Source organism: Leishmania mexicana, chromosome 5 (assembly GCF_000234665.1).
Source record: "Leishmania mexicana MHOM/GT/2001/U1103 complete genome, chromosome 5".
Classification (NCBI taxonomy): domain Eukaryota; phylum Euglenozoa; class Kinetoplastea; order Trypanosomatida; family Trypanosomatidae; genus Leishmania; species Leishmania mexicana.
The window spans coordinates 349,247-367,671 of NC_018309.1; the positions used below are offsets into that span (position 1 = coordinate 349,247).

The following is an 18,425-nucleotide window of genomic DNA, read 5'->3' on the forward strand; positions in this document are numbered from 1 at the left end:
TCTTTGCTTGTGGAGGGCGCTGATCACGCTGTGCGCATCGAGTGTCACGGCCACCTCCGCGCTTTCGGACCCGCATCTCCCGCTCGTATCTCTCCATGGCGATGTGAGCCCCACTCGTGACGAGAGGGAGAGGGAGGGAAGCTCCGTTCTCCCTGTTTACCTGCACGTGTCCGCGTCTGCTTCCATGAGCGCTTCGCCCGCTTGGGCTTGCGTACTTTCACGGTTCATCCTTGGCCTCTCTCTCTCCCACCGTGCTTCCGTTGGGGAGTGTGCCTGGACGGGCCGCCCTCCCCAACTCCTCTCCATCCCCAGAGCCTACCCCGTACCCCAGCACCACACGTGTCACTGGAGCGGCGCGGGCACATACTGCTTGGTGAGGGAGGAAGGGAGAGGAAGGGGGCGGTGCGACGCCGCTCTCTAACAGTGGGGACTTTGGACACCAAAAGATGTGTGTGTGTGTCTGTGTGTGCGATGGTGGCACACGAGAGTGCACGTCGCCATCCGGTAATAAAATGGGTTCACAGTCCCCATCCATAATCACCCCGCGTAACCCTTGCCTCCGCCTCCTGAGCACGCTTCCCCAGCATCCCCCCCCCCCGCGTCCCCATCGTCATCATCATCCCGCCACTCTCTCTACCCCCTCCCCTTTCCACACACGCACACACGCGCGCTTAGCGCCTCTCCTTGGCATCACCCTGTGAACGGTGCCTCGAGCTCAGCCGTCCTCAGTCCCCGACGCACTCATTAGTCATCGCCTCCCACCACCACCACCACCACCCCCCCCAAAGAAAACCCACGCACAGGATCTGCACGCGGAGCTGGCGGCAATGATAAAGGTGGAGGCCGCTGGCAGCTCATCGGCGCGCGCGCCCTCGTTGCCGACGCACACACACGTGGAGACTCGCATGCTTGGCCAGCTTCCTTCGCAGATGGCGAGCTCCTCGATCGAGGCATGGTGTGACGGTGTCCAGTGCCTCACGGAGGAGTACTTCTCCCGTCTTGGTGGGGTTGTTGTAGCGCACCTAGGCATGCGCGCTCAGAGTATACAGGACCAGCGCAGTAGCGGCGGCCGCGGCGCGGCAGAGAAGCGCGAAATCATGAGCAAGCTGCAAAGCGAGCACGAGGAAAATTTGGCGCTGGCTGTGCCGGCGACAGACATCGAAGCGACGGAAATGGCGCTGCTCCAGCAGCTGTGGACGCACCATCAGGTGCAGCAGAAGCGTAAGAGACCAGTGGCGGTGGACGATGGAACTGAAAAGGAAGACCGTCCGAGCGGCGCATCACGAGGCGGGGCATCGACACCGGATGCAGTAGCAGAAGAAGCCCTCACCACACGTGATGGGGCATCTTGCATTCGGCCTCCATCTTCCTCCGCGGCAGCGGCAGCACCCGAGGACGCTGCATCGAGTGTCCTGTGTGACACGGAGGGAAACCCGGTCCTGACGACGCAGCAGCACCCGGCGTCCGAGTCGGCTGCTCGCATTCCCGCGGATCTGCTGGAGCTCTTTCGCACTGCGCAGGCGCTGCACTCCGCCGCCTCGGGCAGCACCGGGGCACCGCCGCGGGCAACCCCGTCTGAGGAGGCTGCGGCAGCAGGAGAAAGCCCCTTCGACGCCACCACAGACCGTCTATCTCGAGTGCCAGTGGTGCTGAGCGAGGAGGAGAATGCGCAGGCCTCCGCGATGGCGCTCTTGTGTTTTCGCTACTTCTACAGCTCGAATTCGACGCTGGCATCACCGGTGGAAGCAGCCGCCCCGCTCGTCTCGGCCACAAACCCCCCCGAGCAGCCACCGCAGCCCGCCCATGTACGTGAAAAGCTGGCCGCCACCACTATAGTCCCGAAGCAGAAGCGGAAGCTCATTACGAAGCCTGGCAGCTTGGACCCTGCTGAGCACCAGCACCAGCCATCACCATCACCCATGGCATCCTCCACACCGGCTTATGCAGCGGATCGCCTGAGGGCAGAGTTGGCTTCGCTGTTTCCGCAGCAGGCACAGCGGGTGCGGGGCGACTTCTCCTGTGGCCTTCCCCCACAGCGCGCCTTCTTCACGGGCGCCTACACGTCCGTCGACGCAGACGCCGCCGCGGAGAAGTCGCGGCCAGAGAGCAAAGGTCGCAACAACCACGTCGCCTTCCTTAACGCGGACCGGACAAGTGACGGGGCTCACGGGGCAGGCGGTCGGCTTCCTCTCACCAACCCCACGGTGGGGAGCCCCTCCACGGAGGACGCATACAACAGCGGCGCCTCCCGCAGCAAAGGTGCGCTCAAGCTGCCGCTGCTAAACTCGTATGCATCCCCCGCGCCGGCAGGCGAGCGTCCGCCTTCCGCCGCTGCCTCCTCTCTTCCGACACCACCCACCACAACCACAGCAGCAGCAGCGGGGACGCCGCATGCTAGTGACCAATGCCCGGTACTTCCTGCTCTGGCTCCCGGTACTACCGCGGCGCCGAGAAGCGTTACGACCACGACAGCAGTCCCAGCATCAGAAACGGCAGCGTCAGCACAGAAGCACGGCAGCGGCACTAACAAAGCGAAGAAAAGAGGCGGCAGCGGGCAGCTCCGCCGTGCGCCGCGGCTCCTGCCCAAGTCTGTGGTCCTGCCGCCGAACTACAGTGGCGTTCACGGTGAGCAGCTCACGATGACGCAGCTGGAGCAGCTCGTGACAAGTGTTTCAGAAGATGGCGCGGTGGCGGAGGCGGATGTGAAGCGCCAGTGCGACGCTGTGGATGCTGCGGCAGAGGAGGTGTACCGTCTGCAACAGGCCGTGGCGCGTGTGCTGCTGGAGAATATACAGCTGGAGAAGGACATTCATACCCTGACGGCCACATCACACGCATGCGCGGTGGGGGATGAGGATGGCGATGCGGACGAGGCTGGCCGGGGGACAGACGCCGCTGCAGCGGTGAAGGGACGGCACCACAGCGACGGTAACAAGACCCGTGTCCGCATGGGGGCGATGTCGTGCTTCTCTGCTTCGACCCCCTCCTCAGTATCCGCGGGCCACCTCTCTGCAGAGAAGCGCAAGCGACAGCTCACTCTGTCACCTGCGCCGATGCCCCTGCCGCATCCAAAATGCGCACTCACCGCCGCCTCCCTCCTTCTGCATGCCCCCGGGGAGAAGAAGGCACGGCCGCCGGTCTCAGCGGGAGCGGCAGCAGTGCCACAGCCGTGGCCGTGGAGACAGGAAAGTCCTCCGGCGGAAAAGACAAGGCTGAGCCCGAAGAGCTCCTGCAAGCACAAGACACGCGCCGCCGTGTCTCCCATCGCCACTGCGGCCGAGGGGGTGGCGGCGGACGGGCAGCAGGACCCGCGCACAATCCTGAAGGAGCTCCGCAGTGCCATCGCGAGTCGCGAGGCGGAAAAGGCGCAGACACTCGCCGAGATCTATGCCCTCTCGAGCCGCGTCACCCGCCACGACACACTTTTGCATGCCGTGGCGGAGTACTGGCGACGCAATGCTGCCGTGATGAAGCGGCAGCACTTTGCTGTGCAGTCGCAGCCGAAGCAGTCCATGTCGTCGGGGACCATAACCCGGCTTGGCGATGGTGGCGATGGGCGGGCCTCCGAGAACGCCGTTGGGACCATCTCCTCAGCGTACCTGTTCAATGCCTCAGACGGGACGCATGGCGTTGTCCCTCAAGCCAACAGCAGCAACAGTGGGCATTCAACCTCAAGCCACAAGTGTAGCCATAGCACCGTCATCACCGCCACCATGAGCCTGTCAGGACAGATGACGAACCTGGACGGGTCACCGTCGCAGGTGCAGCGGGCCCTCGCGCAGATGGAGGCCCTCTCACCAACCCCGCTGAGCAGCACCCCCTCCTTCGACCTACGCATCACCTCATCCGTACCAAGCGCACTCTCACCACCGCTGCAGATGCGGCCGCTAGTGCGACGGCAGATCATTCCCCCGCGCCAACGTGCTCAGGAGAGCGACTCAGGGCCGAATAGGCCAGACGCCATCCACACCACTCTCAGTGGTGCAACTGGTGCTGCAGCCGAGGTGGAGAGCACGCCGGTGCGAGTCCGAGTGGGCGTTCACGTGACGCTGCCGATGGAGGACGAGCTTGGTGGCAGGCTGCAGCGAAACGTGGTCACATGGCCTCGGGAGGGCCCCACCGCCGCTTCTGCTGCAGTCGTCCCATCTTCGGCTCTCACGGACACCGACACCACGGCCACGACGTTCATCAGATCCCCCGAGTCCGTGTTGGACACGATGGGCAGGCCGCCGAGCGGCTCCCCCGCCTTCTTCACCGTCGGAGCGCCACCAGTCCTGAAGCAAGAGCAGCGTAAGAACGAGCATGGGCTTGCTGCGTCGGCGGTAGCAGTGGACCTGTTCAACAACAGCCCTCGACGCTGGCCAGGCAACCTCTTGGCATCCCCACTGGGCTTCACCCAAGTCTACGACAAAGAGGCAGGAGAGGACGACGATGACGTGTGCGGCGGTGGCAGCTTCCCGACCACCCCTCTGCACCCCAGCCGCAGTACCACAGCAAACAACAGCCACAACTACGCCATCGGCGGCATGCGGCGCGGGGATGAAGATGTCCTGGATCGTGGATCGTGGCGCACCATACCGGCCCTTCAGCTGGAGAACGTGGACGAGATTGCAGAGTTCATCTACAGCGTCTTCGAGCGTCCGTAAGATGTCCCTCGCATCCATGCAGGAAATATATTGGAAAGTTGTGCACCGCGTGCCCACCACGCGGCCCGCCCCCACGCGAGGTCGGTGAAGTCCCCCATTCCTGAGCTGCTCCTAGTGAGATACCCGCCTTGATTGTTTTCCCGCTGTTTCGCTGAGGGGGAAAAGGCGGGGGCACCTGCCAGCACACACACACACACACACACACAGAGACACACACACTCGGATGGACGACGATGTTCGCGCCTTCCCTTTCGTGTGCCTGCTCGCTCATGTACAGCTAAGCGGGGGAGGGGGTGGAGGTCAACCGACCACAAGGTCATGACCGCAGTGGGGCAACAAGGACGGCAACAACGCGTTCGACCTATCCCCATACCCCCCTGAGGAATCACACGCGTGTGCACGCACGCCTCCGTCATTTTTCGTGCTGCCCTTTTCTCGTGTGTGTGTGTGTGGCCTTCGGTGCCCCCCCCCCCCACCGACCCACCCATTTGATGTATAAGAAGGCGGCTACACAACAAGACACACCCACACACACACTCACACGCCGCGCACAGGGGACCACACGCCCCATCCGCAGCACTCGCGGCAGGGACTGGACGTCACGCTCTCTCGGAAAAGGGTATAGGGATCCCAGTATAAGAAAGGCATGCGATGGAGGGGGGAGGGGGAGTGGTGACGAGACACCAGCAGCTTCCGCTTTGGGGCGTGGTTCTTGCTTCTGTATGAATGTATGTGTGCGTACGCGTGTGTGGCCCTGCCACCCCCGATCAATCCTGGCCCCTCACCTCCCCCCACCCCCCACCCACCCATCATGTCAGCCACCGGGTGAGACATAATGGATAAGGGAGGGTGGACCCTGCACGCTGGTCGAATACATCGAGAAGAGTCGTTCCGTGAGAGTGCCATGGAGCCGTCCGCCTCCCCTGCTCCCCTCCCCTACCGGGCGACGTCCAACACGTCTGGTGACGTCGCCCACAGCAAGTGAGAGAATAGGATGGCGTGTCCTTCCTCCTCCTCCTCCCCCCTCTCTCCCTCTCTCTGCCTCACTTCACACTAGCGAGGGCAGGAAATACTCATACACGCACGGGCAGACAGACGGAGCGAGTGTGCGCGCTTCTCGACGACGGCGACGCGCCGCGGAAGCACTGTCTTTTCTGATGCAACAACATCAATCCCTGGCGGCTCGGCGGCGGAGCCGCAGGCTGTTCCGCAGGGACGAGGCTCCGTTTTGGTGCAGCCTGCTGAAGCGGTGCCTACCCTGTCTTGCCCTGCGATGGAAGAGCACTCGCGCGACGAGTCGCGCCCGGGCCATCCTCATGGGCATCCTGCTCTGTCTCATCGCCACCCTCATCTCCCTCATTGGCCTTTTGGTGTACCTCTCCTGGAAGAGCAGCCCCAGCCACCCCCCACTCGAGGCTGTCGCCGCGCCGTCGACCCCCTCGCCTCGGATGCCGTCAGAGGCGGGTATGCACAACCCGTTGGCCGAAGACTCCGTCGACGTCGCCGTTATCCGGCAGCAGGAGGAGGCGGTGGTTCGGAAGTGGAGGGAGAACGACTTTCGTCCTACCTACTGGGAGGTCAAGCGCCGCACCCTACCGCGACTAACGAAGAAGGTCTTGGAGTCGTGGTTTGAGCACGGAAGGCGTGCGGCGGCGTCCGCTACGGCGGTGGAGGTTCCAGAGGATGTGCTGACGGCGCATACCTGGGACGCTGTCGACGGCGGCGACGCAGACGCTGACCTCTTCGACACCCTCGCCTTTCTCTACCCACCAGCGCAGCAGAGCCAGTACTACCGCGCGGCGATGGACGCGATTTTGCGCCACGGCCCTCGCGTCGGAGGCACGAAGCGCGACGCCCTTCTCCATCACTTCGTCGATGAAGGACTCGGACGTCGACGGTACGACGCCGCACGGCACGCCTACCACCCAGCACCGCCGCACCTCAGCCCGCGTGGGAGGGAACTGCTGGAGAAGGTAGCCACCTCGTGGCCAGATGCACCCCACCTGGCCGCCGCGCCGCAGGACGAGGCTGCGGCCCGTCAGCCGGGCTGGCGGTGGTCTCTGAGCTGGGACAACTTCACGGCGAATATTCCATTACGCATCGAGGGCAGCTCGCGCGTCGAGATGCAGAACCTCGTCTTTCAGTTCCCCGGTGGGTCGCAGTTCCGTCGCAAGCAGGCCGCGGCCGCATCAGCGGCAGCAACCGGCGCGAAGGATGCACTCGACGAGTTCGTCGGCGGCGTGCCAAACCGCCGGCGCACCCGCGCTGAGGATCGCAAGGAGGTACTCGAAGCTGAATACCACCCGGCCGACATGACAGGAGAGACCGTCTACACACAGGAGAACTTCCTGCAGTGGGCACAAGACGGGGTCCCGTTTAGCCCTCGCCCTGCGCTGGAGCGCGGGGTGCCGGGCACGCGGGTCGTCCTGTCCCCGGATGCGAAGGGGGCGCGGGTGCCGCTGAAGCCGAGTCTGTCCGCGCAGGCCGCCGAACCGGCGACGCAGCAGCCCATGAAGCACGCTGTGCTTGCTGCGCACTGGGACTCGAAGTACTTCGCAGACCTCCCCTTCCTCGGCGCCTGCGACTCCGCCATGCCGGTGGTGTTCCTCCTGCGAACCATCAAGAACATCGCCGTTTTGACCGATGTGGCGGAGGCGTTGAAGGAGTCGTACAAGGCCGAGCGCTCCGGCGCAGTGGACGGCGACCCAGCCGCCGCGGTACCCGGGCTCACGAGCACGTTCCGCAACGCCACGACGGAGGCTGAAGTGAGAGAGCGGCTGGCGTCACTCCTCTCACCAGCCCATCACGCGCTCCTCTACCAGTACTTCTTCGCGCGCCCCTACAGCGTCGGCGATGAGCAACAGAACTTAGTTGCGGCGGGTATGCGAAATCATCCGACAAAGGTGGAGGTTGACGTGCGCACATGGCTGGACTGGGTGCAGCACCTGCCCATCATCTCCGTCATCCTCTTCGATGGCGAGGAGGCGTACAAGCACTGGTCCGGGGACGACAACACGTATGGCTCGCGGCACCTAGCGCAGCGGTGGCGCAGCACCCCCTCCGTGATGCGGACGCGCTACTCTGGCGGTCCACAGTCCCTCTACGACTCGGTTGACCTCTTTGCCCTCTACGACCTTATGGGCCCGGCAGGGACGACGTTCAGCAATATGTACCCGACGCAGAGCGGCATCTTCTACGCGGGGCTATCGCAGCGCGAGTGGGAGCTCCGCCATCGAGCGATGAAATACACCTCGGCAATCTCCGCGGAGCTCCTGTGGCGGTACCACGAGGCCACCGCATTGCCGCCGGCGGAAGCGCGCAGGAAGCCAGACCCCTTTCTCCGCCTCCTCGGCCCCTCACCACATGAAGCAGTCGCATCCATCAACGCTGCCTACACGCGACGGCTGCTGGCAAACAACGCATCGCGCCCGTCAGTGGCGTCACTTCCGCGGTCGTGGCTGATGTACGGTTCGCCGCACGAGATGTTCACCCTGCATAGCGTCCCCCGCACCACCTACGACGTCAGGTTCGTGGAAAACTTTGATCAGCTGCGGGTGTACGACAGGCTGGACCGGGCGATTGCCGCCGAGAGCAGCTTCGATGCGGAACGTTACCTGAGCACCATCAACCACAACATATTCTTCTCTCCGTCTCAGCAGGCGGACCTGCGCCGCAACCGCGACGTCTTCGTCGCTGAGGATGACCACAAGCACTGGCTGGACACCCAACGGGTCCTGCATCTTATCCCCATCCCGTTCCCCAAGTCATGGCACACGGCGAGCGACGACGGCAGCAACGTGCACGATGGAACGTCGACGGACCTGGCAGGGCTGTTATGGTCTACGGTATTAGAGCTGGGCGACTACTGGACGCGCAAAGAATGAAACAGATGCGAGAGGTTCGCGTGTGCGCAAGGGGAGAAGAGAGGGAGCACGAGGAACTTCACGCCCGTGGGAATATGACCGGTCGCACGTCCATCGCGCGCTCTTCTGGTGGTAGCTCGCGTTTTTGTTCGCCTTGTTTCCCCCTCCCCCCCCCCCGTAATGCACCACCCTCCCACACGGGCTCCTCCGTGCCTCACGTGTTCACCCCCAGTGTGCTCCGCCACACGTGCGCGGTGTGCATCACGGAGACCCAATGTTGACCTCGGTCTCTCACCCCCCCCACCGCCGTCGTGTCGCTTCCCCTGTGTGTGTGTGTGTGGCCACACCTGCACGACACCATGGCTTTTCGTTTCTCCCCTCTTCTGCATTCCTCATGACGGGATGGGGCGGAGGGGACACCTCAGCGCGGTATCCAGGGACCAGTTCCCACCACTCTCTGTGGGGAGGAGAGGGCGATGTATCGCTACCGATGCCGGCAGCCAGGGCCTCGATGGCGTTGGGTTGAGAGGGCGGGGGAGGAGGGCAGAGCCACTCCGAGAGGCAACACCACGCGGTGGTTTGCTGGGTGCAGGCTGGCGGAGTGTGGGGGAGGGGAGGAGGTAGAGTTGAATACGACTGCATGTTGGGTCGTAGAGAAAAGGCCGCGTGGGAAAAAGCAACAAGAGAAACGACACACGCACATACGCACGCACACACACACACGCGCAGACATCCTTTACATGGTCCTGCCATCGACCCCTCCCCCCCTCTCTCCCTCTCCTCACACACATGGCGCGTGCGTCTGTGTGTCTGTGTGGGTTGCCGCACCATCACACGCACCCGCGGACATCGCGAGTCCCACAGCTCGTTTTTCTTTATTATTTTTTCTCTCCGGACGCCCCTCAGTCTTCCCCCCTCCTCCCCTCCCTAACCCCAACACCCCCCCCCCTCCCCGACAGGATCCCCTGCTTGTGTGCCCGTGACGCAAGATGTCGCACAACGCCCTTTATGTTACCCCTCGTGCGGTACCGTACTGCACCCTGGCCATCGCCAACGCCTTCAAGGACCTGACCCCGAAGCAGCGCCACTACGCCCATCACATGATGGCGGCGGGGTGGTGCGGCGCCCCGGTGGTGGCCGAGCAGCTGAGTCCCGAGTCTCTGCCGCTCCTGCGTCTCTTCTTCAAGGTACTCAGTGTCCAGCCGCTGGACGCCTTCAAGGCGAACAGCGTCGACGCCGGCGTCGACCCCGATGAGGTGAAGCAGTTCCTGGAATACGTCGCGATGGTCTACTCGAACATGGGCAACTACATTTCCTTTGGCGACACGAAGTTCGTTCCATCGATTCCGAAGGAGAGCTTTGCGAAGATCGTGGCGAGCGCGGAGGGGTCTCCGGCGGTGGATGCGCAGCTGCTGGACGCCATCTACAGCCTGGACGACGACAAGCTGACGCTGGACTTCCCTCCCAAGGGACTTACGCGGTACTACAGCCCAAACGTCACCCGCGAAGACGCCGCTGTCGCGAACGACTTCCTGGCGTCGAAAAAGATGGACGGCGTCAACACACGCGTGTTCAAGGAGGAAGACGGCACCCTCGTCATCCGCGTCGCGGCGGCGACTGAGAAGACGGTGCCGGCGGAGAAGTTCAACGGCCGCGCCATTGCAATGTACTATGGCGACTACAAGGAGGAGATGGCCCGCGTCGTGGCGGAGCTGCGCAAGGCGCAGCCGTACGCGGAGAACGAAACGGAGGTCCGTATGTTGAACCACTACGTCGCGCACTTCCAGCATGGCGACGTGGACGCGCACAAGGAGAGTCAGAAGGAGTGGGTGAAGGATGTGGGGCCGACGGTGGAGACGAACATCGGCTTCATCGAGTCGTACCGCGACCCCTCCGGCGTGCGTGCGGAGTGGGAGGGCTTCGTGGCGGTGGTGAACAAGGAGCAGTCGAAGATGTACGGCGCACTGGTGGCACAGGGCGAGAAGTTCATTGCTCAGTTGCCGTGGGGCAAGCCGTTCGAGAAGGACGTCTTCTCCAGCCCCGACTTCACCAGCCTTGACGTCCTGGGCTTCGCGAGCAGTGGCATTCCGGCCGGCATCAACATCCCCAACTACGACGACATTCGTCAGACCGTCGGCTTCAAGAACGTGTACCTGTCCAACGTGGTGAGCGCGATGACCTTCAAGGACAAGCTGAACTACATCACAGAGGCGGACTGGGAGCTGTACAAGACGAGCATTCTTGCCGCGACCTCGGTGAACGTCGGCATCCACGAGCTGCTGGGCCACGGCACAGGCAAGCTGCTGTCGGAGAACAGCGACGGCACCTTCAACTTTGACAAGAACACGGTGGACCCCATCAGCGGCAAGCCCGTCGCCACGTGGTACAAGCCCGGCGACACGTATTCGAGCGTGTTTGGCAGTCTTGGAAACTCGTACGAGGAGTGCCGCGCTGAGGCGGTGTCCCTGTACCTCTGCTTGGTGCCGGACCTGCTGGAGATCTTCAACCTCAAGACAGCGAAGGAGCAGCAGGATGTCATCTATGTCTGCTGGCTGAACATGGTGCGCGCCGGCCTGGTCGGGCTCGAGTTCTACACCCCGGAGAAGCACCAGTGGCGTCAGGCGCACATGCGGGCCCGATTCTGTATCCTCCAGGCGCTGGTCCGTGCACCGAACCCCATTGTGCAGATCACCGAGAACGCCGAGGAGGGCGTCCTCATCACACTTGACCGCGAGCGCATCGCCACGGACGGGCGCCAGGCGATCGGGGACCTGCTCGTGAACCTCAATGTGAACAAGGCGACCGCCGACGCGAAGCGCGGCGGGGCCTACTTCGAGAACATGACGGTCGTGAGCGACCAGTACGTCCACTACCGCGACATCATCATGGCGCGCCGCAAGCCGCGCAAGCAGTACGTCCAGCCACACACCTTCATCAGCGGGGATACGGTGGAGGTGCGGGAGTTTGCCGGGTCGGTAGAGGGGGTCGTGGAATCCTTTGTTACCCGACACCGCGAGATCCCGCTGTAGGAGCGTCCTCCCGCATCGACCAACCGGGGACAGGACAGTAGTGGAGACACACACCCATGCAAACACATACTACATTATATATATATATATATATATGGCCATTTGCTGGCGTGCTTTATGGTTCTCGTGAGCTAATGCTGGTACGATGGTGAAGACATATGCATGCATGGTCTCCGTCCCACGTCTCCCCCTCCCCCTCTCCCTCGATACGCCCACGTAAAAAGAAAACCCAAGCGCACCCACGCCTCCTTTGGTGCGCCCACTACCACGAATCTACCGTGCGGTGTCACTCTTGACGTGGTGGAGGGGTTGTGCTGTGTGCGTCCATGGCGCCCCTCCCTCCTCCTCACTCCTCTCATGCACATCCTCTCTACTGCTGGCTGCGCTCCGGTCAGGCCATGGTGTCACACCGTAAGCCTCCATGCTCCTCACTCTCGCCTCCTGCTCTGACCCCCTTACCCCTTGACCTGATCCCTTACGCCTTGTCGGCGAACCGCCGCGCCGTGTGAAGGGGGCATCCACTTCGTGAGACAGCAGGGGCATAAAAGCGTGGCAGGTAAACGTCGCCCGTTTTCATCAGCCGTGCTTCCTTGCCTGGGTGACGCCGAAAGATTGGCAACCCTTGATGTGTTGCGGGATGGCGCGCGCCGCCCACGCCACACCCCGACGCCGTCGGCGAAAAGCCACGGTGCCGAAAACAGGCTTTGCGACGACGCGTGGGGCTCAAGTGCGGACATGCTCCGCGGTGTGATTCTGCAACGGCGGACGTGCGCGGGGTGGGCTGCTCCGTTCCCGGCCTGACCCGGTTCCCTCGCTTCAACGGCGGTCCCACACCACCCTCTGCAGGGGGGCGGGCCACACCGACACACAGCCAAGCAGAGCACCACGTCAACGCAGCGGATCACCCTCGCTGGTCCACGTCCTCCCCGCTGAGCCTGAATAGCCCCCGAAGGTTACAGAGCAGAGCTCCGGCTTACGTGGCGCTGCGTCGTGTGGACAGAAGACGACACCTGTTCAGAGAGCTATCTTTCCAGTTGTATTATATCACTCACGTCCACCTCATCACCACCAAGTCCGTGTGGCTCAATGGAAGAGCATCTGACTACGGATCAGAGGGTTGCAGGTTCGAATCCTGTCACGGATGACTTTTTCAGCCAGAGCAGAAAAAACAAAGGGCCCGCCCAGATCCGTCAGCAACCGCGTTTTGAGCACGACCACACTTGAGTGAAAACACCATATCCCGTCCGATTTGTGAAGTTAAGCACTCACAGGCTCAGTTAGTACTGAGGTCAGTGATGACTCGGGAACCCTGAGTGCCGTGCTCCGTCTTTTTTTTCCCCCTCGGGTGGGGGGGCCACTGGGAGGTGCTACGGTGGCGGGGCATCATCCCTGACCGTTCGGCGCCCCATGCGCGGGCTCCTCTGCCTGGGCGCGCCCGCACAGAAACGCCACCCGAGGGTCCCACCCCCCTTTGGCAGCACAAGGTCCTGCGCGCGGAAGCTTCTCTCCGTTGGCTCACGTGCCCTTTCCACCGGCGACCGACCCCCAACCCTGGGTGGTCGAGGCGTAAAGCCGAGGCGGGGCATAACCTGAAAACGATGGGGAAAGGGGGGCGCCTTTGGCGGCTGGCCCTGGCGGAGGGGACGGGGCCGGGCGCCCAAATGGTTCGCAGAGAAATTGGGGTTTGGGGACGGCGAACGCAACGTTTGCAGCCCTGGCGTCGGGAATTCCGTGACGACGATGTTCTTTCCCAGATCCGGGAAGCACCCCAGACGCCCGTGGGGTTCTTGGCGGCGGCGGTCGCACACCCACGGTGCGGCTTTTTCAAGATCGCCGACGCCGCTGGATGCGGGCGACGCCCACCGTGAAAAAAGGCCCGGCGAAGGTGTTGAAGCACATCTGGCACAGTAGAGTGTTTTCGGGGGGCTCAGAAACCCCGGGGGCCCGTTTCGGGGATGCCTCCGCGATGCTCTAAGCGGGATCCCCACGAGTGGCGTGGCAGCCTGGGGCGCGCGCCGGTGCGGCTACGGCTGCGGACGCCGGGTTCGCAGGTGCAGGGAGGTGCTGGGCGTAGAAATCCGAACATGTTTTGCGCCTCGGCTAACACGCGGGCCATTGGGGCAGCCATGGCACAACCCCGTCCCAGCGGCACGGCGACGGGCCGCGGCCTGGCCAACCCCGCCGCCAGCTGCCGGCTGGTTGGCGCGGGCGGTCAAGAAAACAAAGCCCCCCTGAAGTCCGCTGGGGTGGGGCGTCGGCGGCGGGGGTCGTGTGACCCGGTGGTTTGGGGCGGCGGAACTGGCCGACCCGCCGGGGCTTGGCAAGCCCCAACCGCGGCGGACGAGACGGCGAAGCCACCGGAAGCGCAGCGGCCCCCACGCCCCATAAGCTTTAGGAACACGGGGGGAATGGGCTCTGACCAATGAGAACCTGGTGTTACACACGAAAATCTTTTTGCACGCCGAGGCCCGGACGGAAGTGAGAAAGCTGGCGGCCCCGGCCAGCGCATTCCCCTGGAGGCAACGGCCCATTTTTTTGAGTTCGTCGATAGAGCCGCGCTATTCGAGGTCTTTGCAAAGATGAACGGGAAAGAACGCTGCGCCTCGCGCTTTGTGAGGCGGGGGGCGCCACCAGACCCGCCGCAGAACTCCCCCCACAACCATCTTCGAGGCGGCACCGGGGCCCCGAAAGAGGGGGAAGGCCCGCAAAGACTTTCGCCACACGCCCGCGGAGGCGTTTTAGAGGAAAGGGGAAAAGGCCACCCCCCCTTCGACGGCGACGCACTTTTCCTAGCGACGGCGCGCCGGTTTTTTGGCTGCGATCACATTTTTCCCCATGTGCACGCGACGGTGCTCTAGAACAGCTTCCCCGCCACAGGCGGTTTCCAGATTGACGGTGCCACCCACCCAGAGCATGCGGTTGAACCCGCATAACCTCGCCATGCGCGCTGGGTTTGGGGCGCTCTTCTCCTCGGTTGGGTCGCTAAAAAAAAGACCGCCCCGCACGCCCAGGCACGGGGGGCCCCCCGAGGGAAAAAAAACCAGGCGGGGGGTCGGCGGGCGCCAAACCCGCCACCGGTGGGGCGGGGGGCGCGGCGGGGCCAAAGCCTCCGCACGCCCGGGCCGCGGGGGAAAACCCCACCTAAGCGGGGCCGCCGGCCATGCCCCATTCCAGGAAGAAGCCAAGCTTGGCCCCACGCGTTGTGGGGACGCCCCATTCCCCAGCGCCCCTGAACAGGCTTTCGAAAGCCACCCCAAATGCCGCGCTGGGGACGGAACCCCGGCCGCAACACAAGCAGCAACCCACCAGAATTAAAAAGAACTGTCCTGTGTCGACGGCAAAGCGGGGCGCCGCCGGGTCACAACACCACCAGGAAGACTGTTTAAAAGGGATTGGTGGCGGGGGCGCGCGGGGTCCCCCGTTGGCCGCCGCGGGCGCTGGTGGCGCGGCCGGGGGAGGGGGGGCGCTGTTGACGACAAACAAAACCCGGCTGCGCCCCCCCCCGCGCCGCCGCGTGGGGGTGCCCAGGGTGCGCGTTGGACGGCGCGCGCGTTTGAACCTTTCGAAATTGTGGCGCGGTTGCCGGGAAAGATGGCGTTCCCAGCCTTTTGAGGGACGCAAACTTCCCGGTCGGGGGGGGGCTAACGAAAAGCAGCAAAGCGGAGACCCATCAATGGACAACCTTGTGTTTAAAGCCGGCTGCGCACAGACGCAAATACGGCGCCAACACGCAGGAGACAAGGCCCCAAAGGAAGCCCCCACCCCAGCAGACCAGCCACGAGCCCACCCCTTACCGCCGCAGGGTTTTGATGGCGAGGGGGTGACCCGCCGTGCAAAAAAGGCGCGTGTGGTCGGCCACGGCCGCGCCCCCCCCCCTTGACGGGAAAGGGCGCGCGACACCACACGCGACAAAAGCCCCGGGGCTTGCTTCGGCGAGTGGGGGCCAGCCTTCAGGGGGCCCACCCCGGAGACGACGCCAACCCGAACGCGTCCCGCAATTATGCCCCCGGTAATCCTGCGCAGGTTTTTTTTCCAGCTTAACGAGCCGGTGGTGGGCAGGATGTTCGTGAGCCCCCCAGACCTTAGCACCGCGATGCCAATGTCAAAATTCCACACATCGGGCTCCTCACTTTAAAAGCCGGCATCATTCTATCGATCTGGTGGCCGGCGTTGCCCCCAAAGGGGGGAGGCGGGTTTCCAATTTCTTGGCGGCGTGCTTGGCGGGGGGCCTGCGGCCGAGCCGGGGTTCTTTCCCGAAACACCCGCCCCAGGTCCTCTGAAAAGAACAGGAAAGCGCGGCGGAGAGGAAGGAGGAAAAACCATGTGAAAGCAGGGCCTTCGGCGCGCCAACGCGGTCCCTTCGCGCGCGTCCACGGCGGCTTGTCGGCGCTGGCCTCGGGGGGGTGCGCTTGGCCGGTGCCTTTGGGGCCCCCCCGCCACCCGTTCCCAGGCGCGCCTTTTGAAGGCGCAGGGGTCCCCACGCCGCACAGCCGAACGGGTCGCCCCCCGGCAAAGGTTCCCAGGCCTGTGCGCGGGGATGTGGTTTTTCAAGGGGAAAGCGCCAGCGGCTTGCGGGACAGGCGGGGCACACAATCCGGAAGCGCTTTGCGCGTTGTGGGCCTGGGCCCCCCCGGAAAGAGTTATCCAAAATTCCGGGGTGGCTGGGCCCTTTGGGCAGGAAACATGCCGGGCGTTTGGCCTAGCACGGCGTTTAAGCACGACCCATTCGTGGCAGCAGTCTTGGGTGAAATCGCCCATCCCCGGCCACACACCCCGGTTTTTCGAAACGCCAGGCCGGTTCCCGGGCCCCGGCCCGCGCGCGCCCCCTTCCCGGGCCCGGGGTTTCCCCCTTGGCGCGCTCTGCCTGGGGTGCGCCCACCGCGCGCCCCCGGCCATAACGAGAACGGCGCCCCAGGGGCGGCCCGTTTTCCTTTTTAGCGCCGGGAAGAGTTTGTTTTATAGCTAGGAGGTTCGAAAGCGTGAGCGCGGGCCGGGGAGGTCCAAGCCCCAGCAACCACCCCCCAGCCACCGCGAAAAACCACGGGCACCCCCCCCGCCGCGTTTACCGGCGCCCGGAGATGCCAAAGAAAAAGCTTTGAAAAACAGACAAATAAAAATGGCGGCCCGCCCCTGGCAAAATGAGTTTTGACGGGCGCCCCACCATGGGGTCATCCCCGAGAGGGTTTGTTGCGGGATGGTTTTTTCTTTGGGCGGACCGCAAAAAATCCGCCTTTTTTTACCCCCGGCATCGCCACACCAAAAAAGCGGTATTAGGTTTGAAGGCGCCGCCTGTACCCGTGTGGGGTGGCGTGGTGGCGAAAAGGCAGGGGTAGCCCAGGCCCCCCGCGCACCCGGAAACCCACAATCCCGCGGCCGCCGCCATTCCCCACCCCCAAAACTCTGAGGGGGGCCATTGTTCCTCGTTCGTTTTCGGGTCTTCAATCACGAACCAAAGGAAACATAAACACCCGTTGGGCCTCAGGAAGCCTCCTTACCCACGCACAGAAAAAACTTGCACCGCCACGCCACCCCAAGCGGGAAGACTGTCCCCGGGCGGAAACAGGCCCCCACGCCTAAACCCCACCGGGGCCTCGAGGCGCAGGCAGGCCCCCGTAAAAACAAAGGCCCCGCGGAACAACCCAAGCGGCCACGCAAAGGGGCCGCAATCTTTTACAATGACACGTCTGGGGGGCCGGTTTTGGCTCCTGGGGTTTCGCGCCCGTGAACTCATGCGGTTTTCCTCGGCCGAACGCGCGGGAAGCAGCGAAAAAGTTCAATTTCTATCCACCAGACCAAAATACGCGACACGTTAAGTAACGCCCCTCCCCCCGATTCGTCTTTCGGAGCGCGGCGTGTTGCTTTAAAAAAAGCGTAAAAGAGAATCGGACGCCAGACCCCAGCCTACCAAACATCCTCGGCTTTCAGAAAAAATACCATGACGGCAAAAAGGTGGGGAAATACGAAAAAAAAAAGCCTGGCGAAAACAAACAGGGGGGGGCGCGAAAAGGCCCAAAAGAAAAGAACTCGCTGCCCCCCGGGTTTAAAACGGCTCGTGGCCTAAACATGGGGAAATTACAAATATGAGAGAAGAACCCCTTTGTCGAAAAAACCTTTCGCGGGGTTTTTAAAACAGACAGGATAAAAACAGCGATCACCAACACCTTCGGAAACCAGGGGGCAAACCTCGAAAAAAAAAACACAAAGGGCGGGGGCGGTGGGTGTGGAAACGGCGCCCGGCCAACCGCGCGCACCCCCGCCCGTGGAAAGGCCCTGGGGGATGTCGGAGGCCGGTGGGCGCGGGCCCCCGGTGCGGTGCGGATTAGTAAATGCGCTGACCGCTTGCATGGCGTGCGGAAGCCGTCGCGTATGCCGGGGGGTTGGGAAACTGGCGGGTCCCGAGAAAACGCCCCCCTTTCCCATATGCCGTTTTATCGCGAAGTAAAAATACCGTCGGGGAAGGCAGGCTATCACACCCCTGTTGCTGCGTCGCTTCCCCCCGGTGCTGGTGGGCAAAAAACCAACTGCCCACGGGTCGGTGGCATACCCCGATGTTTTCCCTTTTCCTTTAAACCTCATTAGGGGCGCGAAAACGAAAGACACGGGATGCGGCCACGCGGGTTCTCTGTGGCGCTTTGGGCGCGCTGTCGCGAAAGCCGTGGGGCGCCGTTGGGGGCAAGCTGGGCCCTGTGTCCTGGGCGGCTTTGCTGCTGGCTGGTGGGCTTCCGGTTGTTCTCGAACGGTGGGGCGGGGCCTTTTCCCCACCCCTGCGGGCACGACCCGGGGGGGGGAAGTGGGCGCGCGTTTTAAAAAGACACCATCCCAACCCCCCTGGCCCTTGGACCCCCCCAGGCCAGGCGTTTGGTGCGGGGGCGGCTGGCTCTGCGGTG

At 63.5% G+C, this 18,425-nt stretch overlaps 3 protein-coding genes across 3 annotated transcripts; all 3 read left to right on the forward strand.

Moving 5' to 3' along the window:
* Window positions 1-827: 827 nt before the first annotated feature.
* LMXM_05_0940 (conserved hypothetical protein) lies at window positions 828-4,646 on the forward strand (the record flags this gene model as incomplete). The annotated part of the gene is made up of 1 exon (XM_003871935.1): window positions 828-4,646. The coding sequence occupies one exon, from the start codon at window positions 828-830 to the stop codon at window positions 4,644-4,646; it is 3,819 nt and encodes a 1,272-aa protein (XP_003871984.1).
* Window positions 4,647-5,803: 1,157 nt separating this feature from the next.
* Window positions 5,804-8,530, forward strand: LMXM_05_0950 (putative glutaminyl cyclase; the record flags this gene model as incomplete). The annotated part of the gene is made up of 1 exon (XM_003871936.1): window positions 5,804-8,530. The coding sequence occupies one exon, from the start codon at window positions 5,804-5,806 to the stop codon at window positions 8,528-8,530; it is 2,727 nt and encodes a 908-aa protein (XP_003871985.1).
* Window positions 8,531-9,498: 968 nt separating this feature from the next.
* On the forward strand, window positions 9,499-11,538 carry LMXM_05_0960 (metallo-peptidase, Clan M-, Family M49; the record flags this gene model as incomplete). Its single annotated transcript, XM_003871937.1, has 1 exon — window positions 9,499-11,538. One exon carries the CDS (start codon window positions 9,499-9,501, stop codon window positions 11,536-11,538), a length of 2,040 nt encoding a protein of 679 aa, XP_003871986.1.
* Window positions 11,539-18,425: the final 6,887 nt, after the last annotated feature.